At 41.8% G+C, this 26,425-nt stretch overlaps 1 protein-coding gene across 7 annotated transcripts in view; it reads right to left on the bottom strand.

Moving 5' to 3' along the window:
* The window catches only part of TPP2 (tripeptidyl peptidase 2), an 82,965-nt gene extending 75,609 nt beyond the window's left edge, over nucleotides 1–7,356 (bottom strand). For all 7 annotated transcript variants that reach the window (XR_005243754.2, XR_005243753.2, XM_007960817.3 and 4 more), the window contains exon 1: nucleotides 7,097–7,356. Coding sequence is in view for 5 of the 7 variants with exons in the window: in XM_007960817.3 (XP_007959008.1) it covers nucleotides 7,097–7,261 (165 nt within the window). In the remaining 2 variants the exon portion in view is untranslated. The remainder of the gene's footprint in view (nucleotides 1–7,096) is intronic.
* Nucleotides 7,357–26,425: the final 19,069 nt, after the last annotated feature.

The following is a 26,425-nucleotide window of genomic DNA, read 5'->3' as shown; positions in this document are numbered from 1 at the left end:
GGGTTTTCAATGTAAGTTTGACTGGTCAAGGAAGATCTTGCTGAGACAGTAACATTTGAGAAAAGATCTGAAGATGGTGAGCTGTGAGTTGGACAAGTATAGAGCTTTAGGGGGAAAAAATGTTTGTAGTAATAACGGTGCCATTTAATGGCACCATTATTGGATGCCACACTAGCACCTGAAACGCAACAAAGTTCAAGCTTAACATGCCCCCCGCCACCTGATTTTCTCCAGGCTTTGCCATCCCAGGAATCCCCACACCCAGCTGTGCACCCCGGAAATTTAACAATCCTCCTCTGATTCTTTACTTCAGTTGACTCCTCACAGTGAAGTTAACAGGAAATCCTGTTAATTCTTTGTCTACAGGATAGCTCAAATCCATCGTATTTTCACTACCACTATCCTAACACTCCAAACCACCACCATCTCTTGCCTCCATGAGGTGAATCACCTCCTAAGTCGTCCCTTGGTTTCCACTCTTGGCCCCACCAAAAGTAACACAGGCTGAGTCTCTAACCTGAAAATTCCAAATGCTCCAAAATCATCAACATGAAGCTCAAAGGACATGTTCATTGGAGCCTTTCAAATTTGCGATACTCAACCTGTATTAAAACAAGCTGTATTTTATCGGTCCTCTCCTTTAAGCCCACCGATGTATTCACGGAGCCCTCAGAATACCTGCATAAAAAGCCTCGCACCATCTGATCCCTGCCAACCCGTTACTCAGGAGTCTAACCACACCAACCTCCTTTCAATTCCTGAAACATGCCAAACTTTTTCCTGCCTCATGACTTTTTAAACAGGTTCCTTCTGCCTAGAATACTTTATCTCTTCAGTCATTCCACAGGACTCCATCTTCTCTTAGTTTTCTGTTAAAGTCCCTCCTGCAGAAAGGCCTCCTCGATGACCTCCTTTAGGTAGCTGCCATCCTAAACTTGATTATTCTTTCTCATTGTACCTCATTTCCTTTACAGAACGTAATTCTATTTCTAATCATACAGGTGGGTCATCTTCATCTGTTCCCCCTATGAGAACAGAAAGCTCCGTGAGGGCAAGAGCCATGTCTACTTTATTCACCAACATATACCCACTACCTAGCAGTGCTTGTCAGGCATTCAATGAATATTTAATTACTGAATTACAAGACACAAGTTACTCAGCACTAAGACTGATTTTCAAAGGTTTGATTTCTTGCCAGTCCACAAATTTTCATTTGAGCCATAACATGATTGCTACAAGTAACAGTATATATTTTCACATATTTTTGTGGGAAAAATAATTTCTGGGCTCTTTCTTGGCTAGCTTTCCAAAGGAAATATGTTGCATTCGGGAATATGTACTGAGTTACCAGTAGGAATCAGACAGAAAACAGAGACACAAAGACTGAAGAAAAAAAAAAAAAAAAAAAGACACCATCCTCAAGAAAGAAACAGAAACATAAAAACCAGAGAAACTGTCAGTAAAGTGGAAGAGCCCAGTCTTCAGACTCCAATTCCACCTGGGAATTCACACTCTTTAAGAAAAAGCTTAATGTCCGCTGCTCCAGGTCTTTCTGACCAACACCAAGTATTTCCTCTGCAATATCCTGAAGCTCTGTAATTAAGGTACATCCTAAAGAAGGAGAAGGAAATTCACGATGTGGAGAAAACAAACGCACACATTTTTTTTTTCTTCCTTTACCAGACAAAGCAAATGGGTGGCTGGTGGACCCCAAATCTCATTTCAATCTTGTTGCCATGGAACAACTGAGGGCCTGATAGCTGAAGGGGCCATAAAGGCCTCCCAGGCACAGCTGTTATTTTCATGTATGGTAATTTTCAAGTTGGATGTTTACTTCTTGAGAACTGTCCTATAATCGTAACAAATAAGAATTCTAATAACTCAGAAAGCTCAAAGTCATAATTCAAAAAAAATCACTGTGGGAATCATACCAAATCCTGATGATACAACTATAAAACTTAGATACTGATTCTGAAGAGATAGGCTATGTGTCTCAAAAATATAATTAAAAAAGAGAAAAATGTAAGAAAATCTACCAAAATAAAAATGAAAACAAAGTTGATACTACTCTATAAAATTAAAACTAGCTAGGTCATGTACTAATCATATAAGAAAATAACCTATTTTAAAATGTACCCCAAATAAATACGAAATTTGAAAGATATACAGTAGGACTAAGAACCCAAATCACTTATCTTCACCTCAATAGGCAAACCTGAGTGACTTGAGATCAAGAATAACAAGAGAGCACTAACAGGTCAGACAGATCCCTCTCATTAGAAACCTCATTATCAATATATGAGCAAAGGAAAAAAGTCTATTGGGATTTAATGGCTTATTTGTCACCTATTTCCACACGCTTATAAGGATCTCTCTCCCACACACACAAATTTTCATTACAAATTATTATACGTGCAATTATTCTATCCATGAATTTCTTACTTTAACATTAGATAAAGAAAACCACTTCACTAGAAATAAAAAGACAAAAACAGAAATGTAGGGCCAGAGGAGGGTTTTAAAAAGGCAAATCCCCTGAGGATTTTGCCATGGGGTTTTCGGAGAAGTAAAGGAAAGGAGGAAGGTGAACTGCTAACAATGGAACTATATTCCTCATCTCTGAGAATGGGGGGCTTCACATGAGAAAGAGGGACTACAAGCATGGGCAGTTAGTATGGGTAGAGCTTAAGTACTAAATCCTGGGTCCTGGGGTGGAAGACTGGGAAATGCTTACTGGGCTATGTTGGCTGGATGAAACAGAAATCGCCCAAAGCTTTTCCCAAAATGTCAAGAATCTTTGTGTCTGTCTTCACTGTAACCATTAAGGAGTTAGTGAAGGTTGGAAGATTTGCCAAACATGTGCAGAGAGGATCAGAACAAAAGGTGGGGTGTTTGCAGAGAGGACCAGAACAAACCTCGGGAAGTTTGTAATCTACCATAAATAACACAAAGCTAATGAATTTACTTAAAATTTCAGGAAAGATACTGAAAATACTCTTTTAAGCAAATAAAGATTTAATAAATACTAACCAGTGACTTTTATTCTGATATTATAATGATTAATATAAATAAGACAATCTTTGCTTTCAGAAAGGTTATTGTCAGTTGGAAAGAAAAGTAAGTAGAGAGATGATCACAAAACAGGACAATAAATAATAGCGGTCAGGCCAGTCTGGGTAACACAGTGAGACCCTGTCTCTACAAAAAAATAAAACAATTAGCTGGGTGTGGTGGCACATGCTTATGGTCCCAGCTACTGCAGAGGCTGAGGCAGGAGGACTGCTTGAACCCAGGAGTTTGAGGCTGAAACGAGTGGTGATCCTGCCACTGTGCCACTGTACTCCAGTCTAGGTGACAGAGTGAGACCGGGTCTTTGAGGGAAAAATAATAATAATAATAAAAGAGGTTAGGACACTATCTATGAAAGCATATAAAAACATGTAAGAACACAAAACCCAGCTTGGGGGGAATGAAGGAAAGCTAACTGAAAGAGAGGTAATAAAAATTTTAGTGCATGTAAAAATAGATTTTTATGAAACTAACTGTAACCTCCTCAAACCTCAAACCTCCTCAAACCTCCCTCCATGAGGAAATTATATTCCTTCATTATGCACACACGTATTTTTTCCATTCAACAAAAACATTTAACATTACAAGCACATTTCATACAATTTTGATAGATGCTTTCGAAGATTTTTAAGTTAACCAGGAAAAAGTTATCTAAACAGAAATACTAAAATAAGTATTTCAGGTGCTATTAAGGGGATCTGAGCAAATTGCTATAAGAACAAAGGGACAAAAAGCCTAAATAACTCTTAGGAGGGATTGGGCCTTACTCACCTCTGAAGCTGCAGGCCCTAACACAATGGCAAATACACACATAAATATGAGGTGGGGTGGGCACAGAATTAAATCAGTTGATTTCCCAAAACATAACGGTGTCAAGACCCGTCTGGATCTTAAAGGATGAAGCAGGAGTTTACAGATGATGGATGGTAGAAGTCTGATGGAAGATGAAACGCCACATGCAAAGGCATGTATTGGCAAAAAGACCTGAAACATCTGGGTAAGTGAAAGAGTGAAACGGTCAAGGAGAGGCAAAAGATGAAAGATGGGATGAAGGGGCCGTGGACATAAGAAATGATGAGAACTGAGGCTACGTGAGGAGGGCAGAGTTGGATGGCAAACGGCCTCATATATATACCATTCAATTTTTTTTTTTATTTTTACACAAAAGCAATTGAGATTCCAAAATGGCTTTGTTTTAAATGAGGGTATAATACAAGGTTTTTTTTTTTAAGGAATATAACTCTAGAAATGTGAAGGATGTATCAAAGAGAAACAAGACTGGTGGAAGGAAGACCTTCTGGCTACTGTGTATATATATTCTGGACTAGTCCAAGTTCCATCTGGTCTGTGAAATCTGACCAGCCCAGCTCTTACTGGCCAGTGCTCCCCACCAATCCCCGCCCCATCCCCCCAATAACCCCTGTCAATCTCTGTAACAGTGACAGTTTGCAAGACTATATCATTTAACACAAACTTAGCCACCTAGTAGGTGCCTGAATACCTGCTGAGGAAATATGAAATCAGTTATGTAATTACTACTCTTCTCATGCCACCCATCCTCCACTTTATCATGCCCACAGAGCTGTCACAAAACAATCGGGACCAAGGAAGTCACCAAAGACTGAGACAACTCACTATGTTCTTCCAAGTTTTCACTTGTGCCTCTAGTCCTTTACTCAGACCCCACCTGGCTTTCCAAACGGCCAGTTCAGCCTCACCCTCCTCCTATTTCATTCTTTCCTTCCTTTTTATTTCTATCCATCCTTTAATCTTAATGATGTACACATGTATCTACAAAATAAATCTGTTAAAGGTACAGAAAAAAAAATCCTCCTGTTTGTAAGCCACCTTACCCAATTTCTTTTAACTGGTTATGTTTAGGTAAATATCTGAGTCAAGGTTGTTAAAAGAGAAGAGTTATGCTTTCATTTGATTTCAGTATTTTATTATCTGAATATTTATTACATGCAAATATCTAACATATATTTACCCTCCAAATAGTTGGTGATGAAAGATCCAGCATAAACTTCTATTCACTTATGTGGGAGCTAAACACTGGGTACACATGGACACAAAGATGGGAACAATAGATACTGGGGATCCCAAAGGGAAGAGGAGGAGATAAGGTTGAAACACTACCTACTGGGTACTATGCTCACTACCTGGGTGACAGGATCAATCACACCCCAAACCTCAACATCAGGCAATATCCCCATGTAACAAAACTGCACTTCTACCTTCTGAATCTAAAATAAAAGTTGAAATTACATATAAAAAAAAAAAAAATACCATTGCGAAAATAGTTTAATATTTTTCTTGAGCATTTAAAAAAGTCACATGTAATTAGTCCTCTTATAACCAATTTTCACAACAACGCTGTGGGGTGAAAACTATGGTTACTTTAGAGAGAGAAACACAAGAATGTGAGAAACAGATCTGGAAATTCTACCAACAAATTCTACCAAGCAGCACTTCTCCAACCTTTTCTGACCCTCTTCTTATCCTGACAAAAGAACCGGTGAACCACTTATCCCAGCTGTTTTCCTCCCACTCATCCTATAAAAAGTAAACACACTCCACAGCAGAATGGAAAGCATTACTACTTTGTAATAAAGTCTCAATGAGTTGATCGCTGTCATTGTTTTAAGTCTTTAAGCTATTAATACAACGACAACTATACAACGCCAGTTACTGGGAGGGAATTCAGTACCTGCTCCTCTTCTGATTCATCAAAGGTGTGCAGTACTCCAGAGTGGTGCTGAAGAACACACACCAGGAATCAAGATTCTCAGGGGTTTCTAAGCAGATTCGGCCAGACTCCCCCTAGTTACTTTCAAAATGCTACCTCAATCATCAGAAAGCACGATAAAGGATCCAGGAGGGAAGCGATATTGTGGGGAAGAGGATGAGTGTTTAGTGTAGAAAGGAGGATAAGATAGCCCGAGGCTGATCAACGAGAGATCAGCATACAGTAGGATTAGTCAGGGATGCTGGGAGATGGATCCTGAACAATAGTGAAATTTATTACTGGATTCCAGCAAAGGGCTAAATGTACAAAAGTTAAACTTCACAGACTTTAAACAGAATGCTTTCAACGAGAGACAACATACTTAAAAAAAAAAAACAAAACAAAACAAAAAAAAAACTACCTTCTGGTATGATACCCTGAATCTACAGATTTTAAAGTTGCCTAAGGCAAAACTAAGTAATTTTTAAAAACCGTTTTATGCTTTCAGGTTAAAAAAAAAAAAAAAGTCGCATCATTTCATAAGGTCTGAGAGGCTCACCAAAACCAAACCTAACTGAATTCTCCTTATGTAAACGAAGACTAAGCCACAAGATTCAATGACCCTAAGCAAATACGCTGCAGAAGATCGTTTAAAAATAGAATACACAAAACTACCACAGGAAACAATTCCGGAAGCGGACTGGGTTATCTTCTGGAAACCCAGCTTTCGTGCTTAAAGACAAACTATTCTTCCCCAAACCAAAGCTCCCGATCCCTAAACATTAAGTTCTCATATGTCACTTGCCTATCTGGTGTCCCCACCCCACCCCAATGATAAAAGCTGTAAAATTCTCTTTTAAAACGTCAGGCAGGGACCAGTGTCCGAGGCACGAGGGGTCTGCAGAGGAAGGCGGCGTGGAGGGAAGGAACCTCTGGGGGTCCGGCCTGGCAGCGCCGAAGCGAGAAGGAAGGGGGGTCCCTGGGGCCAAAGGCGGACCCAGGCTCCCCCCAGCCAGCCGCGCCGGGCACGCTGCTTTTGTTGGGCCGGGAATACGGCCCAACCTGGGGTCCAGGCCCTCGCCCGCCCAGCAACCCTGGCACGGTGCGCCGTTAGTACCCTTGGCGGGCGCCGGTCCCTCCAGCGCCCGGCTCTGACCTCTGCCCACCCCAGTGCTGCCCACCCAGGCCCGGACTCGGCCGCAGAGCGGGGCTTTGGCATGCCGGGCTCCGAAGCTGTGTCCCCACCCGCGTCCCCGGCCGCCCGCGCCCCCGCGCCCGGGCTCTCGGGGACTGCCTCACCTGCATGCCCGGAGCCCCCGGGTCCACCCCCGTGTCCAGGACGGCGATGAGTACCCCCCGCCCGTCATACTCCGGGTAGCGGCAGAGGAAGGAGGCGGCTCCGGTCTCCTTCTTCGGCAGGAGACCGTGAAAAGGGAAGGGCTCCTCAGTCGCAGCGGTGGCCATGGACGCAGGATGGAGGACGAGGAAGCGGCAAACTGCCAGGCTGCGCGCGGACTAGCAGCGCGAGGACACCCGTGCGGCCTCGGGCCGGAGGCGGGGGCGAGGGGTGGGGTCGGCCCGTCTCCCACCAATCCCGACCTGCCAAGGAGCGGCGGCCAATCACGTACTACTACGTAAGCCAACGGCGCCGCTCTCAGGAGCTAGGCCCGAGTATTGCCCGGGCTGCAGTGAAGGGGGCGGAGTCTGAGGATATTACTGGAGGGTTCGGATCTCGAACCTGGGGTCCTAAAGAGGCCCGCGCTTAGGGTTTTAGGCAACAGCAGGCCTCTAAGCAAAGAGTCCTAGTGTCCCGGACTGAAACACTCCCCGAGAGACGGGCAAGGAGACAGACCGCCAGCCAGGAATAGTGGGAACCCTTCGCTGGGCAAACGATAGTTTCCAAACTTAAGGTTGTGGATGAAACTTTTCGGTGCGGCTGCTGCAGGGGCCCCAGACCCAGGGTGCTGACCCAAGGCAAGGGAGCCGGCGCACGCACGCTTAGCTGCTAAGGAGACCGCGGTGTCGGCGAAAGCTCCGGACATGATCTTGGAAGGTCGCAGGTTAAGGGGTGTAGGCTTTGGGTTCCCCTGTGTTGTTATGCCCCTTTGATGGGGGTGAGGTGGTGAGGGGGAGCAATAGGGTGGAGACAGGCAATAGTTTCAGTCAACAGGAAGTGAGTTGTTGGCCATTCCGTCGCCTTTGTAGCCAGTAACAAAGCACGAGACTGAAATGGGCCCCTCCTATCTGCTGATCCTTACCTTCCAGGATTTCTGAAAAACATCTTTTTTTTTCCCTCTTACACTGAAGTTTCTGATTGCTCTTTACGGCTCTCCACTCAATTATAGAGCCATAATTTGCAGTTTTCCAAACTCACAGTGCCTACTGTCAGTTGCTGCAAGCTGCACAGTGGTCCTCTAATGATCTTTATGTCTATGCTCATGCCAGGGTAATCTTAGCCTTTTATTGTGCCAAAGACCCCTTTGGCAATTTGGTGAGGCTTATTTCTCAAGCAGTGTTTTAAAATGCATACAGTGAAATATATAGGATTACCCAAGAAATAAATTATATTTAAATGCTGTTATCAAAAATAGTCAAGGCAATTTTGTTATATAACAATAGCTTTACATGTGGTATATAGTTACAAGTGTGCTTCTTTTTCATTAAATAACAGGAGCTAGGGCCAAGGCTAATAAACTACCATAACTTCAAAACAATGAAGAATATAATTATTTGGAGATAGCGGTGAAAACTGCACTATGATGAACTGATTTTTATTGGTAATGTAACAGCAAATGCTAACCTGGTTTTGCCTACATTCATACTTGATGTGAAAAAAATTAAGAGGTTTGTATATTTTTTTCTACAGAAGTTTTTGAACCCCTTGGATTCTGTCTATGGACACCAAGTTAAGAATACCTGATATAAAGGAAAGCCTTATGCATGTGGTTTCCAACCCACAGAATTTCAGAGATCCTCCATGAAGTCTCAAAAATTATTCTCATGGCTGTGAGTTTCATGCAATGGTTTCAGCTGATTCCTTGATCATTTATTCAGTTCATAAGTCTTAGAGAAGCATGTTCTCTTTAGTGCAGAGGAAAAAGAGAAAATTTGAATGTTTTTCTTCTTATTCCCAACTGTTTACATTACCTCTACAAAAGAATTCAAATTAACACAGGAAAACAGAATAACAAACTCGCAGAAGACATTCAATATAGAGCTTACAGTGACAGAATAGATTGGCTCCCAGTTTCAAATGAACCATAGTCCAATCACTTCATTTTACAGATGAAGAAACAAAGTTAACTGACTGTCATGGCTTACAAAACAGGTTAATGAAAACACTGGATTTGTCTTCTCACAATCTCTCTCCAGTATGTTCTGCCACACCATGTGCGTGACTTTGCCAGAGTATCACCCAATGAATAAATGGGGAATGAACAGTTCCTTATGAAACCTAAGTGGCAGACTTTTTATTAGACTGCTGTAACCATGTTCTTTAGATTTTTCTTTTCTTTTCCTTTTCTTTTTCTTTTTTTGATGTAGAGTCTCACTCTATGGCCCAGGCTGGAGTGCGGTGTCACAATCTCCGGTCACTACAACCTCCGCTTCCCGGGTTCAAGCAGTTCTCCTGCCTCAGCCTCCTGAGTAGCTGGGATTACAGGTGTGCGCCACCACACCCGGCTAATTTTTGTATTTTTAGTAGAGATGGGATTTCACCATGTTGGCCAGGCTGGTCTTGAACTCCTGACCTCAGGTAATCCACCCACCTCGGCCTCCCAAGGTGTTTGGATTACAGGCATCAGCCACTGCGCCCAGCCAGATTTTTCTTTTTTTGCTTACATATCCCATAAACATGTTCTTTAAAAAATTATGTATCCCTTTGTACAGCTGTAAAATGAAGTCTAAATTTGTCCTTTTTTTTTTTTTTCTTTTTGAGACGGAGTTTTGCTCTTCTTGTCCAGGCTGGAGTGCAATGGTATGATCTCGGCTCACTGCAACCTCTGCCTCCCAGGTTCAAGTGATTCTCCTGCCTCAGCCTCCCTAATAGCTGGTATTAGAGGCATGTGCCACCACACCCAGCTAATGTTTGTATTTTTTTAGTAGAGATGGAGTTTCTCTATGTTGGTCAGGCTGGTCTTGAACTCCTGACCTCAGGTGATCTGCCCGCTTTGGCCCCCCAAAGTGCTGGGATTACAGGCGTGAGCCACTGTACCTGGCCTGTCATAAATTTTAAAAATTATAAAGGATGTAATTTTTGGCGTAGTATAAATATCGTTTTTCTTTAATGAAACTTTCATGTTTCTCATGTAAATATACTCAGTTGAATGTAACTCAGATAGCTACCATCAACTATTTATAAAATACTTGAACATTTAAAATCAGACATTTTACATCACTATTTCTTCTGGAAACTTTATTTCCATTCTATACAGAATTTTTTCCTAATGTAATTTGCATTTATGATGGAAAGGCATATTGATAATTTATCATCATCTGCAAAAAAAATATTAATTTTTAAAACTTTCCTGGAAGAAAAATGTTAAACTTATTCTTTTGGGTTATCTTTCAGTTATTACAAAGTTGATTACAACAACGTGAGTAAGTCTTAAGCTTTGATTAAAAATTATAGGACAGAAAATTTTTTATTGAAAATAGAGCTCTTAAAAAGATGCTTGGTGTAAATAAGTCATGCTTCCATTAATGAGAGGACTAGTTAAAAGGATAAGATTTGTATGTCTGTGTCTCTTGTAAAATTGAATCATTGATTCTCCAGAAGCAAAACCAGGATATGTAAGTATTACATAATATGCCCAGAAAGTGATGTGAACAAAATTCAGACTTACGTTGACGCTCCCATTTTAAGAATCACTCATGTGACAAATGTCATCTTTTGCTATATAACCTTTGCTTAAATTGGAGAAAAGATGGATTTAATGAGACAAATGAAAACTGGTTTAACGTAACACACAGCAGAGCATATGCTGTTATGCTTTGGTGTTTGTTCCCTAGCCCTTGTTCCTCATAATAGATTCTGGGATGTTTCAAAAATGCTATCTTTTTTGCTAATTGTGGTCTTAACAAAAATTGTTCTTGATTTAAAAAAAAAAGATGAATAGAACTGGTTATTGGACTTTGATATTAAATAGAGTTTTACTGATGGTATTTCAAATTGTCCCTTTATTTGATGCCCCAGATGCTATTACACCTGCAGGTGGTACATAATAGTAAGATTCAGGATGTGTTCCTTTTCCCTAAAAAGGTGCAAAAGATAATCATGTCTTTCCACCACAGGCACGCTCTCAGGCAGATAAGCTTAGAAAAAAGTGGATGACTTCAGGCATCTAGAAATTGATTTCGTTGAAACTATCGATTACTTTGTACCAGTTTGAAACCCACTATTTTATATAACCCCTGAAATCTCAATACAGTCATTTACTGTTTTTCTTCAAGCCAAGTATTGTACACAATATATGTGCTTACATTTTTTCCTCCTTTGATTTAATGACATTATCACTGGGGGGAATTTTTAATGCTAAGTCAGTTTGTGTGACAGTTCATTGGAAACAAATAGAGAATATAAGTAGAGAAACATGGATAATCTGTAATAATAGATAATAATAAAACAAGGGCTTAGACATAAGAGGAAGAGGAGGAGGAGGAGGAAGAGGAGGAGGAGGAGGGGCAGCAAAAACAAGGTCAGTAGGTCTAGGCGTTAGTCACCTTATGGAGGGTAAAGTATTAATAATAGGCTGGACGCACAGCAACTTCTGTCACCCAGCATTGTTCAAAGCAGGAAGCGCTGAGTCAGATGTTTTTCCTATCACCTGCCCCATTCAGGCTGCAATCCAAGGCACAGGTGCGGTGGAAGGCAATAGCTTTCTATGAATCGCCTTCTTTGTAACTATTGCTGCATCCTATCGTTTAGAGAATATTTTAAAATTTAATTTCCCAAGACTCTAGAGATTGCATAAGCATCCTACATATGCCAGCCGCTGGGCTTTGAAATCTTCCTCAGCATTGCAGCGACGCCGCACCTCCGGTGGGCGGCTCCCAGCCTGTGATTGATGCGGGAGGGATGCTGGAGCATATCTGTTCCGGGAGGCGGGCAACTTCGTGGACAGCTGTCTCAGGCTCCAGGACTCCCCAGCCGGCTTTGCCAAGTTGAACAGCGTGGACCTCGTGGTGGTCCAGGGCGCTTCCACCCAGTCTCTCTGCCTCTCCTACTTACTCGGGGTCAGACTTGCATCGCAGCCTTATGCCTCTCCCAGCTTTTTGTGAACCCTTGACTACCTCACCTCGCGCGGGCACTAACGTGAATCCTTGCTTCTTAGAACCCATCTGCCCCCACCCCAAGGACCCGAAACTAAAATAGCTCATACCAAAGAAACAGGTTCGGATGCATGAAGCTTCGCCACTGCTGCCGCCCAAAGGCAAAAGCCGTCGTTACCATTTCTACTAAAGATAACAGAGTCCAAAAGTCAGGGCGACGTGATCAGCAAAGTTTCAGTCACAAGGCTGTGCCTGGCTGTATGAAAGCCTGATCAAGTAGTTCTGATTTCTTACATGGAGAGCAGGACTGAAAATGTGGGAAATTCCATACACATAGGAAGGACTTTCCAGTGATGCCAGGAAATCGTGACAAATAGCCACTTTGCTAACAGATATACCTCCAAACCGAAGTAAATTATACAACATCAAGTTCCAGGTACTTTAGCCTCCAGTAATAAAATGGTAAACTAAGCAATTTGGACCAGGTCTTCTGGTGAAAGTGAGAACTGGACAATGTATGAAAAATACCTGCTTGAAAGATACCTCCCTGAAGGATCAGAGAGCTAACAGCGCGGTGAAGAGTTTGTGTAAAAGACATAAATTCAGAGACTTAAGCTTAACATTTGAGACAGCTTTGCCTTTCAGGGCTTTTGCCAGTGCATAAAGAGGTAGCTGAGAGGCAGATTTTTTGTTTATTTGTTTGTTTTTTACAGCCTTGCAGGACTATGGGTACAAGGGTGGAGGCTAGAGCCTGCCAAGAGTGGGAACAGCATGGAAAACCTGTATTTTGGGTTGAGGCTGCAAAGTCCACACCTGAGAAGTAGGAATAAATTGAAAGTAAACTTAGACTGGCCCCCAGAGGAATATCACATTATAAATAATATTAGGTCCTGAACTTGGATCAAGGTGATTATTCTCAATGGTATATGTTCATTGGAATCATCTGGAGAGCCTTAAAAATATTGCTACTTGAGCCCACAGATTCCCAGAATTCCAGATATTCTGATTTAATTGGTCTGGGTTTTTGCCTGGGCATTGAGATATTTTATATCTACCAAGATTATTCTAATGGGTAGCTAAGGCTGAAACCCACTCAGCTAGTGCTACTTGGCAGAAGCAAAATACTTTAAAATACCTACATTTACTCCATTCAGGAAGATAAAGATATAATTGAGCATTTGGGCAGAAAATCAGAAACTTTAAAAAGACAAAACTAATTTAGAAAGAGCCAAAAGGAAATTTTAGAACTGAAAAATACAAAAGCAAAACAAAATTAAGAACTCAGTTTCTTAATTAAGAAAGAGTTTCGTAGTTACTGCCATTTAGCCAAAGAGAATTATAGATTGGAAGAAAATACTAAAAAAATACCTGGAGAAATAAAAGGATGAAAAACACAGAAGAGATGAAAAGAGTGATAGATGTAATAGTGGGAAGTTCTAACAAACTTTTAGTAAATGAGAAAGAAAATGCTTTAGAAGCAATAGCTGAAGAGATAATTTATGAAAATTTTCCAAATTGGTGAAAGCCTATATATTCAAAAAGTTCGATGGCCCTAAAGCAAGATAAATTTTAAAAAGCTACATCCAGGGACATCATAGTAAAAAAAAAAAAAAAAAAAAAAAAAAAAAAAAAAAAAAAAAAAAGGCAAGAGTAGCTGGAGAAAAAGGATTATTTTCAAAGGAGCAGCAATTGATTGACAAACTGATTCCAAACAGAAATGAAGACAATGAAGAAAACCAGGAGACAATGAGACGACAGCTCACCCATGCTGAAAGAAAATAATTGCCAGCCCAGAATTCTGTAGCTAATGGAAACATCCTTCAAGAATGAGAATGTGATCAAGTGATCTTCAGAGACACAAAGGCTGAGGCAATGTGTCACCAGAAAGGCAGCAAAAAATAAATACTAAAGGACAGTCTTTAGGCAAAACAAAAATGGGCTGGGCGCAGTGGCTCACACCTGTAATCCCAGCACTTTGCGGGTCAGAGGTGGGCGGATCACGAGGTCAGGAGATTGAGACCAGCCTGGCCAACATGGTGAAACCCCGTCTCTACAGAAATACAGAAATTAACCGGCCATGATGGCGGGTGCCTGTAATCCCGGCTACTTGGGAGGCTGAGGCAGGAGAATCGTTTGAACCCGGGAGATGGAGGTTTCAGTGAGCCGAAGTCGTGCCAGTGCACTCCAGCCTGGGTGACTGAGTGAGACTCCATTTCAAAAAAAAAAGACTCAGACACCCCAAAAGCTATATCAAATTTGAATCAATTTCAAAATGGTGTCCCTTATTGTCAGTTAATGCAAGAAATTTTTTAAAAGGCCTTCCTAGGCCAGAGATGGGGAGATGTACTTTTAGCATTATAAGGTTAGGGTTATTACTTTACACAAAAAAGAGCCAATGTTATGTAAATAAGAGAAATGTGATTTTTTTCATACAGGAAAAATAGGTGCTTTTGATAGGAAATTAATACTTGGAGTGGTGAGGTGTGTTTAATTTCAGGTATCTCACAAAACACCATGAAATCTCTCACCATTTTCCTCTAATCTGTGGGACCAGAGCTGCCTTTTCTCCCTTTCTCCCCAACGGCTCTGAACGGCTGTCCCAGGGACCAGAGGCTCACCATTTCCTCTGCAGAACCAGTAGAAACTGGGCAGAACAGTGAATTCATTTACTTCCAGAGGACACTAGAGACTGTAGGTTTAAAGACATAAGAGAATTATGTGGCAGATGGCCTTGATTATTTGTGTAGGGCAGATGGTATGTACGGGGAAACACAGAGGCTTAGGCAGGGGCTTCCCTTCCTGGGCAGCACAAACAGATGCAAGCTCAATCCTGGGCATGAGGCCCACTTCTATGCTCCTCTCTGTTGCCTTCTCCAGTTGTGAGACATTCACTGGCATTTTCAGTAAATAACTGCTTGGGTCCTCTGTGTCAATCAGGGCTAGTCCAGGCTATGCTGTGGTAGAATATAAGCCCAAATTCTGGTGAGCTGAAAAACATTGCCCATGTCTAGTCATGCAGCCTCTCTGCTCCGGTTGGCTGAGAGCTCTGCTCCAAGTTGTCACACCCTTGGATCCAAGTAAGGGCTGCACTGTCTGGAACGTAGCTGGTCACCGCGGCAGGAGAAACAAGAACATGGGGAAACAGGCATCAGCTTACAGACCTTCCATCACTTCTGCTCACATTTCATTAACCAAAGCAAGTTTCATGGCCACGGCCAAGTTCAAGGAGGCAGAGAAGTGCAGTTCTATCATGTGCCCGTGAGGACAGTCTTAATCCATTTAGGCTACTATAACAAAATACTGTAAACTGAGTGGCTTATAAATAATAGAAATTCATTTCTCACAGTTTTGGAGGCCGGGACATCCAAGAGCAAGTTGCAGGCAAATTCAGTCTGGTGAAGGCCCATTTTCTGGTTCATAGACAGCTGTCTTTTTACTGTGTCCTCACAGGGGAAGGGGTAAGGGAGGTATCTGGGGCCTCTTTTATAAGGGTGCTAATCCCATTCTTGAGGGCTCCACCTTCAAATACCATCACTTTGGGGGATTAGGTTTCAACACATGGATTTTAAAGGAACACATACGCAGTCCATAGCAGGAACAGTAACTCAGACTTTTGGATGGTCCTGATTGCCCCCACACCCTCACTGGTGTCCACTTTGTTTTCACTCTAGTGAGCATTGGTCATGGAGGATCTGTGAGGTGGGGGACTGGCAGGACTTATTTCCTGGTCCCAATGAATGAGGTGAAGAAACTGGTAGGAACCAGCAGATGGTGACAACAGTGATTCCTTGCTGCCCTCATTGCTTATTAACATGAAACAGTCCCACCAGTGCCATGACAGTTCTCAAATGCCATGGCAACAACCCAAAAGCTACACCTCTTTCCATGGCAACTACCAGGAAGTTACCTCCCCTTTCCTAAAAAGTTCGAAATAACCCAACCCTCAATTTGCATTAGCCCGCCCCTTAATTTGCATGCAATTGTAAGTGGGTATAAGTGAGTATAAACACAGTTGCCAAGAGCCCATATGCTGCAGACTCTGGGTGCACTGCAAGGAGCAGTGCTGTTCAATAAAAGGTTGCTGATACGACTGGCTTGCCCTTGAATTCTTTCCCGGGTGAAGCCAAGAATCCTCGCAGTTTTGGTGCTCTCTTGTCCTGCATCACCCACAACAGGAAGTGCCCCCCTCCATGGTTAGTAACCTTGTGTGAACTGCTAGATAGACAGTGGGAGGCTTCTACTCATGGATAATCCCCTGGATAGAAGAAACTACCCCAGGTCATCTGAGAGTCCTATCTTCCCAACGGTATACCCCCTAGCACTTGAGTGCTTCAGAAATAGTGGTTGAACTACACTATGTCCTCCCTGGCCAAAGAATTGTGTTCTACGATACCCAATGATGTCTCACACTGCTTCTAACTCAGAATAGGTTCTCAAATCTTTGTGCACTCGTGCAATTTATTTTACTATCACATGTTTACACTATTTGTAATTACTGATTGCATAGTCTCTCTAACTTACTACTTGGTGTTCTTAGAAGTGAGAAAAAAGAATAATACGAAAACAGGATAATATTATGCATTGTAGTATCATAGAGAGAAAGGAATGCCCAGAAACATTGCAGCTTGAAGAGTGGAAAATTCTCTAGACTTCAATTTTATATCCTTCCAGAAATGTCGTATGCATACAAAGAATATTATATATATATTTCCTCTTTCCTTTTCTACGCAAACTATAGTATACTATACTCACTGTCCTGCACTTTATTTTTTTCTTTCTTTTTTGCTTCACAATATTTCCTGATGAACATTCGTACATAGAATTTTATTCTTTCTTTTTAGTCATGCGTACTATTAGTTTGGATATATCTGTTTATTTAACTCTATGTGTTTGTTTTTAAATCTCTTGAGAAGCTGGAAATGGGCACTTTCTTGCAAGAACAGTTGTTTCCAAAACATAAGCCTTTTGGGTAATAAAAGTCTTCATTTACTTTAGTTCTGACACAGTTAGATGCCTGTATATGGCTTATATAAGTTCCACTGCCATCCTTAGAGGCATTCAACCCACAGTCCCTGCTAAGGGGGCAGGAAGAAAGTAACCCACTTACCTTCTGGCCACAGATGATGGACCAGGAGTAGAGTCCTGACCTGAGGCAGGGAAGAAGCAAATGGGTATGTAGTGTGTGATGGGGGCTTACAGTGAGCTTCTGGTCCAATCAGCTTCTGCTTTTGGGTTGACAGGTGATTCCTTTGTATCCTTACATTTGACACTTTTATTTGACATCATATGGGATTTTCCCTTACTTAAAGCAGCTTTTGCTAGAACACAGCATATAGTACTTATTTTGTTTCCTTTCAATTCCTGATGTATATTAATCAGCAAAAACATTCTCTCACTGAATTCTATGACAATAAATCACCATGAGGATGGCAGACATGTATTAAATCAGACAGTGAAGCCATTGTTCCAGGTGTAGTTCCTGCCCTGTGGTGTTTCACTCAATGGGCTCATGCCTGGACTTGCCTAACTGGGACTGTTGTCATTTGCTGCACCTGCATGGGACTTCATAAAACCTGTCCATCTGCCCACATTTGGAGTGTCAGGTAAACTTGCCAGGTTTAGGATTTCAGTAAAAGGCAAATCTCAATGATGATCCCAAGCATCCTGAATTGAACAAGAGAAGCCAACAATATGGTAACAAAAGCATCTAGGCAGGAGTTAAAGGGTTTTGTCTTCTAGGTCTAGGTCTGCCACTAATTAGCTACCTGACCTTTAGCAAGGCCTCTGTTTCCTCTGCCATCAATCTGGAAGTTATATGAGTTAAATGAGGCCGGGCGTGGTGGCTCATACCTATAATTCCAGCACCTTGGGAGGCTGAAGCAGGCGGATCCCTGGAGGCCAGGAGTTCAAGACCAGCCTGGCCAACATAGTGAAACTCGTCTCTACTAAAAATATAAAAATGGATGTGGTGGTGCACACCTGTAATCCCAGCTACTTGGGAGGTTGAGGCATGAGAATTGCTTGGGCCCGGGAGGGGGAGTTTGTAGTGAGCAGAGATCATGCCACTGCACTCCAGCCTGGGTGACAGGGTGAGACTCTTTAAAAAAAAAAAAAGAGTTAAATGAGAAAAAATAGCTTCCACGTGCTATTAACTATTTGCTGTTAAAATTTGGCTGTATGCATAAAAAAGGATGAGTTCGTGTCCTTTGTAGGGACATGGATGCAGCTGGAAACCATCATTCTCAGCAAACTGTCGCAAGAACAGACAACCAAATACCTCACGTTCTCACTCATAGGTGGGAACTGAACAATGAGATCACTTGGACACAGGAAGGGGAACATCACACACCGGGGCCTATTGTGGGGAGTGGGTCAGGGGAGGGATAGCATTAGGAGATATACCTAATGTAAAAGACGAGTTAATGGGTGCAGCACACCAACATGGCACATGTATACATATGTAACAAACTGCACGTTGTGCACATGTACCGTAGAACTTAAAGTATATCTATACAAAAAATTTGGTTGTATGCAGTGGAGACTCAATAAACAAAACCAAAACTGGTCAGATTTAGCATTCCACCACCTCAAGTTAAGACTTACTAAAGTTACAGAATTTTTTTTAAAAGAGGACTTTTTAGTTTGTAAGGAATGTTTTTAAAAATCAGTTTAGCCATATAGTAAAGGGACCTTGTTTTCTTGAGGTAAATCATCAAAATTTACTTCATAATTTGTCAAATATTTTATGGACAGATACGTTTATACTGTTTCTAGAATCTAATTTTTTAAACAACATACATGTCTGATCTTGCAGTACTATTCTTTTTTCTTTAATAAAATAATGACAGATAGAGAACTGGTTATAAAAATCACTCTGTGTGTGTATTCATGTGAACTGGGGTGGTCACGTTTTGGGGCGCCAGATGGAATTCTTTGAAGTCTTCTAAAACTGACTGGAAGTATTCATTTACAACGAGCCAATCCTCAATGAATTCATAAAGCTGTTTTTTGGTGTTTTGGGGGTGGTTTGGGGAACATAAAAGGAATAGGGAGAAGGTAGGAAGGAAAGAGAAGAGGCTTTATAAGAAATTAAATAATTAAAATCTTTTTTATTAATTGATTTCTTGAAGATTTTGTACACATATTTTTTAAAACAAAATGTTTAACAAAATTCCATGATATAGGCATGTGTGTATACAGTGTACAATATATAAAATATACTCACTTTTACACATGCACATGCAGACCCTATACACATTTTAAAATCAACTGCAGATATTACTTGAATGCTAAGACAAATATTTCCTCAGCTAGTGTCTCCAAACCTGTCCAAAGATCTGAATCATCCAGCACTCTTGTTAAAAATACAGTTTACTTTTGGGAGGCCGAGACGGGTGGATCACGAGGTCAGGAGATCGAGACCATCCTGGCTAATGCGGTGAAACCCCGTCTCTACTAAAAAAAAATACAAAAAACTAACCAGGCGAGGTGGCGGGTGCCTGTAGTCCCAGCTACTCTGGAGGCTGAGGCAGGAGAATGGCGTGAACCCGGGAGGCGGAGCTTGCAGTGAGCCGAGTTCCTGCCACTGAACTCCAGCCTGGGTGACAGAGCAAGACTCCGTCTCAAAAAAAAAAAAACAAACAAACAAACAAAAAAAACAGTTTACCTGGGTTCCAAATCAGACCTACGGAATCAGAAGCTCTAGTAGAAATGCATCATAATTTGTGTTTTAAACAAAGATTCTGGGTGATTCCCATCATCAGGAAGTTTGGAGAACACTGAGCTAAACTGTATTTATTTGCTGTACTTAGTTCTGATATAGCACTACAGTACAGAGGATTAAAACTGGGAAGTTTCTCTAAGATATTTTTATGCCACGGGTCAGTGTGCCAGTTGTCAGCTTCCTGCCTCTCCCCTTCAAATGCACCTTCTTTGCTCTGTTTTTGATACTGGAGCTGGACCCTGTACACTTGTCTCCCTTCCCAGATGGCACAAGGTTAAGCTTTGTGCACTTTTGACTTGTGTTTTCTCTAATTTAACACCTCTTATCTTCTTAAGAATCTACTAGGATGAAGTTCAACTTTGAAACTGTCTGTTCAAGGACCTCCACAGTGCTGACTCCGAAAGCTGAGCCTCATCTTTTTACTTGACCGTTGTCCAGAGCATTTGACACAGTTGAGTGCTGCTTCTTCCTTGAGAGACTGTGTTTGGTTTTGAGAACACTGCTGTCTCCTGGTGTCTTCCTGTTTCGTGGCTTCAGCCTCCTTTGCTAGTTCCTCTTTTTTTTCTTTCCTGACCTCTGAATGTCAGCATGATCTAGGACTCAGTCCTTGAATCTCTTCTCTTTTCTGCCTACACTTACGCCTTTGATGATGAAATCTAATTGCATGGCTCTGAGTACCATCAGCATCCTGAAGATTGTAAAATGCGAGTCTCCAGCTCGACGGCTCTCCTACATTCTAATTCCTGTTTGATATTTCCACTTGGATGTCTAATAAGAATATCACACCTCACATGCTCCAAACTTAACTACTTGTCTTCCCCAGATCTTTTCTTCTTCTAGTATTCCTCTTCTCAATTATAGGAAACTTTAAAGCTTCTACTTGCTCAGACCAAAAATCTTGTCTTCTCACTCTCTTGCCATCCATCCAATCCATCTGCAAAACCTGTTAGCTTGATCTTCAGAAAACGCTCAGAATCTGATTACTTTTCATCACCTCCACTGCTAACGTTTTCATCCAAGCCAACACGATGTTTTGTCTGTATTATACCGGACCCTTCTGTATCAGGATAGTCTGGGTTATGTTGTAATCAAAATGACCCCCAAATCCCAGTAACTCTAAACCACGTGTTCCCTCTCTCTGGCATGATCATCGCTGATTTATTCCCTGACATCTTCTGTCCAGGCTTTGGCTCATGGAGCAGCTGTAGACTAGAACGTTGCTAGATGATCATGTGGTTAATGGAAGACAGAGCATAGTGAATGATATAGTGCTCTGAACACTCTGCCTGGATGTCCAACATGTCCGCTCTGCTTCCATTTCATTGGTGAAAGTATGGACATGCCCGAGTTCAACATGATGGGGAGGTACAGGTGATCCTTGTTAGTCGCAGTACTTATATTCTATAAGGTTGTAGCAAACATTGAATTAGCAAGTACTGAAACATTGCTCCCACGCTAGGAAATACAGGATCGGGTTCCTGTGAGCTTCTGGCTGAAACATTTTTGTCAACTGAAATGCCATCCTGTTAGGTAGGTTTATTTGCCAACTACCTTGTAAAACAACCCAGCCTCACTGATGTTCAAAACCTGTTCTTCCACACAATCCTTTTCCTGCACAATACTTAAATACTTAGCAGGCATTTTAAAATATATATATTGAGGGAGTAGAAAAGATATCAGCCTTATCCTGGGACTGAGTCAATGGCAGCTTCTTGTTCCGCAGGGTTGGGGAAAACTATGTGGAAATACAAGTTGTTTGGAAAAATCCAGGTGGCATTGCTTTGTATGTTGTGATGGGGAGAGGTCTAAAGTGAAGTGTAAAAGCCCCTCACACCCTCCATCTCACCTCACACTGTGTCCTGGAACCCTGGGCAGAGAAGCCCCACTCACACTCCTGCCTCTTGGGATTACTGGTGGCCGTGTAGTGATGGAGAATGACAAGTAAGAAGAGCAAGCCGCCTGGCATGTGGGTGAAGATGGCGAGCTGCACTGTTGTGGTTGTCCTGGTCAGCTCTGCTGGGCACTGACACTGTCTGAGCACACACTGGAGATAGGATACCTGGACAGCATCTTTGTAGGCCAACTGAGTCCCAAGGGAGGCACTTCGGCCTCGTGGTCAAATCAGAGTGGCCTTTCCAGCCCTGCTACCTCACCTGCTCCAGCAGAGGTTTTAAACATTCTTCCTCAGCCTCTTGATCTGCAGACCCTGCCTCAGCTGCAAGTTCAACATCTCATGCCATCTGGCCTTTTGAATGAATGAGTGAGCTAGGCAGTAGCTGAGAAAGGTTTAACATTTTCCTTGTCCTAAGGAACATGACATAAATGTCTTTGGCTTTCAGCCTCGCAACAATGCTGTCCACATGCGTTTTAAATCAGTGGTTATCTCTTCAATCCATGTTTTCCATAGTGATATGGTTTGGCTCTGTGTCCCCACCCAAATCTCATATTGAATTGTAATCCCTTCATATTGAGGGAGGGATCTGGTGGGATGTAATTGAATCATAAGGGCAGTTTCTTCCATGCCGTTCTTATGATAGTAGTGAGTTCTCAAGAGATGTGATGGTTTAAAAGTGTGGCATTTCCTCCTCTCCCACTTCCTGCCACCATGTAAGACATACCTTGCTTCCTCTTAGCCTTCCACCATGATTGTAAGTTTCCTGAGGCCTTCCCAGCCACGTGGAACTGGGAGTCAATTAAACCTCTTTTCTTTATAAATTACCCAGTCTCAGCTAGTTCTTTATAGTAGTGTGAAAATGAACTAATACACACAAGTTTATCATACACTGTAGACATAACTCCAGCACTTTCTGGAGTGGCCTTGTATACAGACTGATGAATTTTCACTTCCTTTTCCTGGATGTACCATACTGTTGATTCATTAACATTGAAGTCGTGGCCAACAGCACTGAACTCATGCCTGAATGAAGTTTCTCTGTGTGTTTTCTCCATAAGAGCACATTACAGTCTTCTTGTGCTTAAGAACGGTAGGCAGCACTTCTACTTGGGGGCCATTTTAAACAGTACAATTACCAACAAAATTTGCAAAAAAAAAAAAAGCAAAAACAAAACAAAACAAAAAACTTTGGCATTAAATGGAACCTGAAAAAGATGTGGATTGTTTTCCTGCTTTCCTTTTTGGATAGCTTGTTGTGAGTGTGTAGGAATGCAACTGTGGTTGCCATGAGGCTTGCATATGAGCCTCAGAGCTGTAATAGCCTATTTCGAGATAACAACTTAACTTGAATTGCATGTGAAACTCTACGTGTTTACTCCCCCTACCTTATGTTATTGATGTCAGAGTGTATTTTTATATTGTGTACCTATGAACAAGGCTATAGTTATTCTTAATAGTTTTAAGTTTTAACTTTAATACTAGAGTTAAAAGTGGTTTACACAGGGCCCTGTGAGGGAGAATTAAATTCAGATCACAACTGGGATTCAGACAGACATCGCTGCATTTTTTTTTTTTAATTTATTTATTATTATTATGCTTTAAGTTGTAGGGTACATGTGCATAACGTGCAGGTTTGTTACATATGTATACTTGTGCCATGTTGGTGTGCTGCACCCATCAACTCGTCATTTACATCAGGTATAACTCCCAGTGCAATCCCTCCCCCCTCCCCCCTCCCCATGATAGGCCCCGGTGTGTGATGTTCCCCTTCCCGAGTCCAAGTGATCTCATTGTTCAGTTCCCACCTATGAGTGAGAACATGCGGTGTTTGGTTTTCTGTTCTTGTGATAGTTTGCTAAGAATGATGGTTTCCAGCTGCATCCATGTTTTTTTTAGCACTAATATAAGTGAAGGAAAGAGAGTGATGATGGGCAGCATGTGGTCTACTATGGAGTTAGAAGGGAAAGGGGAGAACCAATCTTGCAGGTTACCTTGATCCTTGCTCAGAGTGGAGGCAGTGGGTGGGGGTGATTTGGCCCATGGATCCCTCATGTGTGCTCATGTTGAAGAGTGGGATTCCTCCACTGTCCTGTGGAGTAGCCAAGGAAGGGCTTCTGCTTCCAGTGGGAATGAGACATGATGACCTTTACAGTTCCTTCTAACTTTCAGAGGTTGCACACTGCAGTGGTTAAGTGCACAGAGTGGAGTGAGCCTGGATGGGTTTGAGTCTTGGCTCTCTCACCTATCAGCTCTGTGACTTGGGGCCAGTGACTTAACGTCTCTGTGCCGCGGTTTCCTCATCCAGAAAAAAATAGAGATGCTAATCCAACAATAATACCAATTCCATAGGGATGCTGCAAAAATTAAATGACTTTGTATAAAATATTTAGAACTATCCCTAGCACATCATGAGAACCAGAAAAGCCTTTTTGCTTAAACGGCTGTGATATTTACAACAGGCCACTATTGGTAACTGCAAATCTACATATTGTAAAGAAGCAGGCTGTCCTGAGAGTAAACTTTTCAAATATATGTTCAGTTTTACAATTATAATTGCACTATAGTTATCATAAGCAGGAGTACACATTTCTTTATTCTTTTATTGATATACAATTTGGTTCAATATTTATTTTTTGTGTATAATTAAATCCTAGAAAATGCATCTTCAAAGCAATTCATTTAGTTTTTTTTTACAATAGCATTGGCTTTGCAATAGTGCCACCTTCTGGTTGAATTCCTTATTTACAAGCCAGCATCTTGTCTAGACTTAACCTACTGTGCTTGGTAAATTGTGATTTTGTTCTAGGAGATACTTGAGTGAGGCATGGTAAACCAGTCCCAGCAGACCACTCCCTGAAGATGTTGGCTTGATATGTGCTGGAAGATGAAAAAGCATACAGAATGCAGGACAACATAAAGAAAATAGAACCAAGAAGTTATGCTAAACATATAAACAAACCTAGAGTATGGATTGGAATGCTGTTTTCTTTGGACTGATGAATGCTCCTTTGGAGAGATACAATGAAGCTGGATAAGTTGCAGAAAAGGTCAAATAAAATGATTGTGTCCAAAAGACTAGGGTTTTTCCACAATTTGGAACAAACAGACAGAGGCAATGCAGTGTTTTGTGACTGTTCTGAAAAAGTAATTATGATATTGTGGGATGAAGAAGACTCTCACAGTCAAAAGTTATGAAAGAGAGTCACATTCTACAAATTATAGCAAATTTGGGGACGTATTAGGTGAAGGGAGAAGGAAAATAAAGTGCGAACATATAATATACTAGGTATTTTACCTATATGATCTAAATTTAATTGTCTAGACAACCAAGCCTTAAAACTGGTCTTATCATCCTTTCAGATATCAGAAAACAGAAGCTCAAAAAGTTAAGTATGTGGCCGGGTGCCGTGGCTCATACCTGTAATCCCAGCACTTTGGGAGGCTAAGGCGGGCGGATCACCTGAGGTCAGGAGTTCAAGACCAGCCTGGCAAAACCCCATCGCTACTAAAAATGCAAAAATTAGCTGGGTGTGGTGGTGGCACCTGTAATCCCAGCTACTCCAGGCTGAGGCAGGGAGAGCTGCTTAAACCTGGGAGGCAGAGGTTGCAGTGGGCTAAAATTGCACCACTGCACTCCAGCCTGGGCAACAGAGCAAGACTCTGTCTCGAGGGGAAAAAAAAATGCTACTATCTTAGTCAATTTCATAGAATAACTGACAACTGTGTCTCTGATCCCAAAAGCCATGCTGATGCCAATGTACCATATGTTCCCCCATTTTCGTTTTATTCTAATTACATTATTTATTTATTTATTTTGACACAAGGTCTTGCTTGCTCTGCTGCTGAGGCTGGAGTTCAGTGGTGCGATCATAGCTCACTGCACCCTCAAACTACTAAGCTCAAATGATCCTCATGCCTCAGCCTCCCAAATAGCTGGGACCATGCCACCGCGCCTAGTTAATTTATTTTATTTTATTTTTTGAGATGGAGGTCTCGCTTTGTTGCCCATGCTGGTCTCAAACTCCTGGCTTCAAGTGATCCTCCCACCCTGGCCTCCCAAAGTGTTGGGATTACAGGCATGAGCCACCACACCTGATCTATTTTACTATTATTTTTTTAATTTTTAGAGAAAGAAGAAAAAAGAGGTAATATGAGCTAATATTCTTTCAGTATTTACTTTGTACCATGCACTACACTAAATTCTTTTACACTTATGGTCTCAGTTACATTTATTTATTTATTTATGGAGGCAGGGTCTTCTTACTCTGTAGCCCAGACTGGAGTGCAGTGGCACCATCTTGGCTCATTGCAATCTCCACCTCCTGGGTTCAAACAATTCTCCCACTTCAGCCTCCTGAGTAGCTGAGACTGCAGGCAGACACCACCGTGCCCAGCAAATTCTTCTTCTTCTTGTTTTTTGTAGAGACAAAGTCTCACTATATTGCACTGGCTAGTCTCAAACTCCTGGGCTCAAGCAGTCCTTCTGTCTTGGCCTCCCAAAGTGCTGGGATTACAGGAGTGAGTCACCACACCTGACCCCTCAATTACTTTTAAAGTTATTTATTCAGTTACTTTTCCTCCTTGCCTGTAGCCAAAATTCTCGCTCCCATCCTCACAGGGTGCAATTCTAAGGAGTGCAGTGCACACTCTTTTGCATGGATGTGCTATTGGCAAAATGTGTATTGTTGTTGTATGGGCCTTTATTCTAACTTATGTTTGTTGTATTGTCTTATTTTGCTTC

The sequence above is a fragment of the Chlorocebus sabaeus genome, chromosome 3 (assembly GCF_047675955.1).
Source record: "Chlorocebus sabaeus isolate Y175 chromosome 3, mChlSab1.0.hap1, whole genome shotgun sequence".
In the NCBI taxonomy this organism is placed as follows: domain Eukaryota; kingdom Metazoa; phylum Chordata; class Mammalia; order Primates; family Cercopithecidae; genus Chlorocebus; species Chlorocebus sabaeus.
This window is presented reverse-complemented; position numbering and strand designations above follow the sequence as displayed.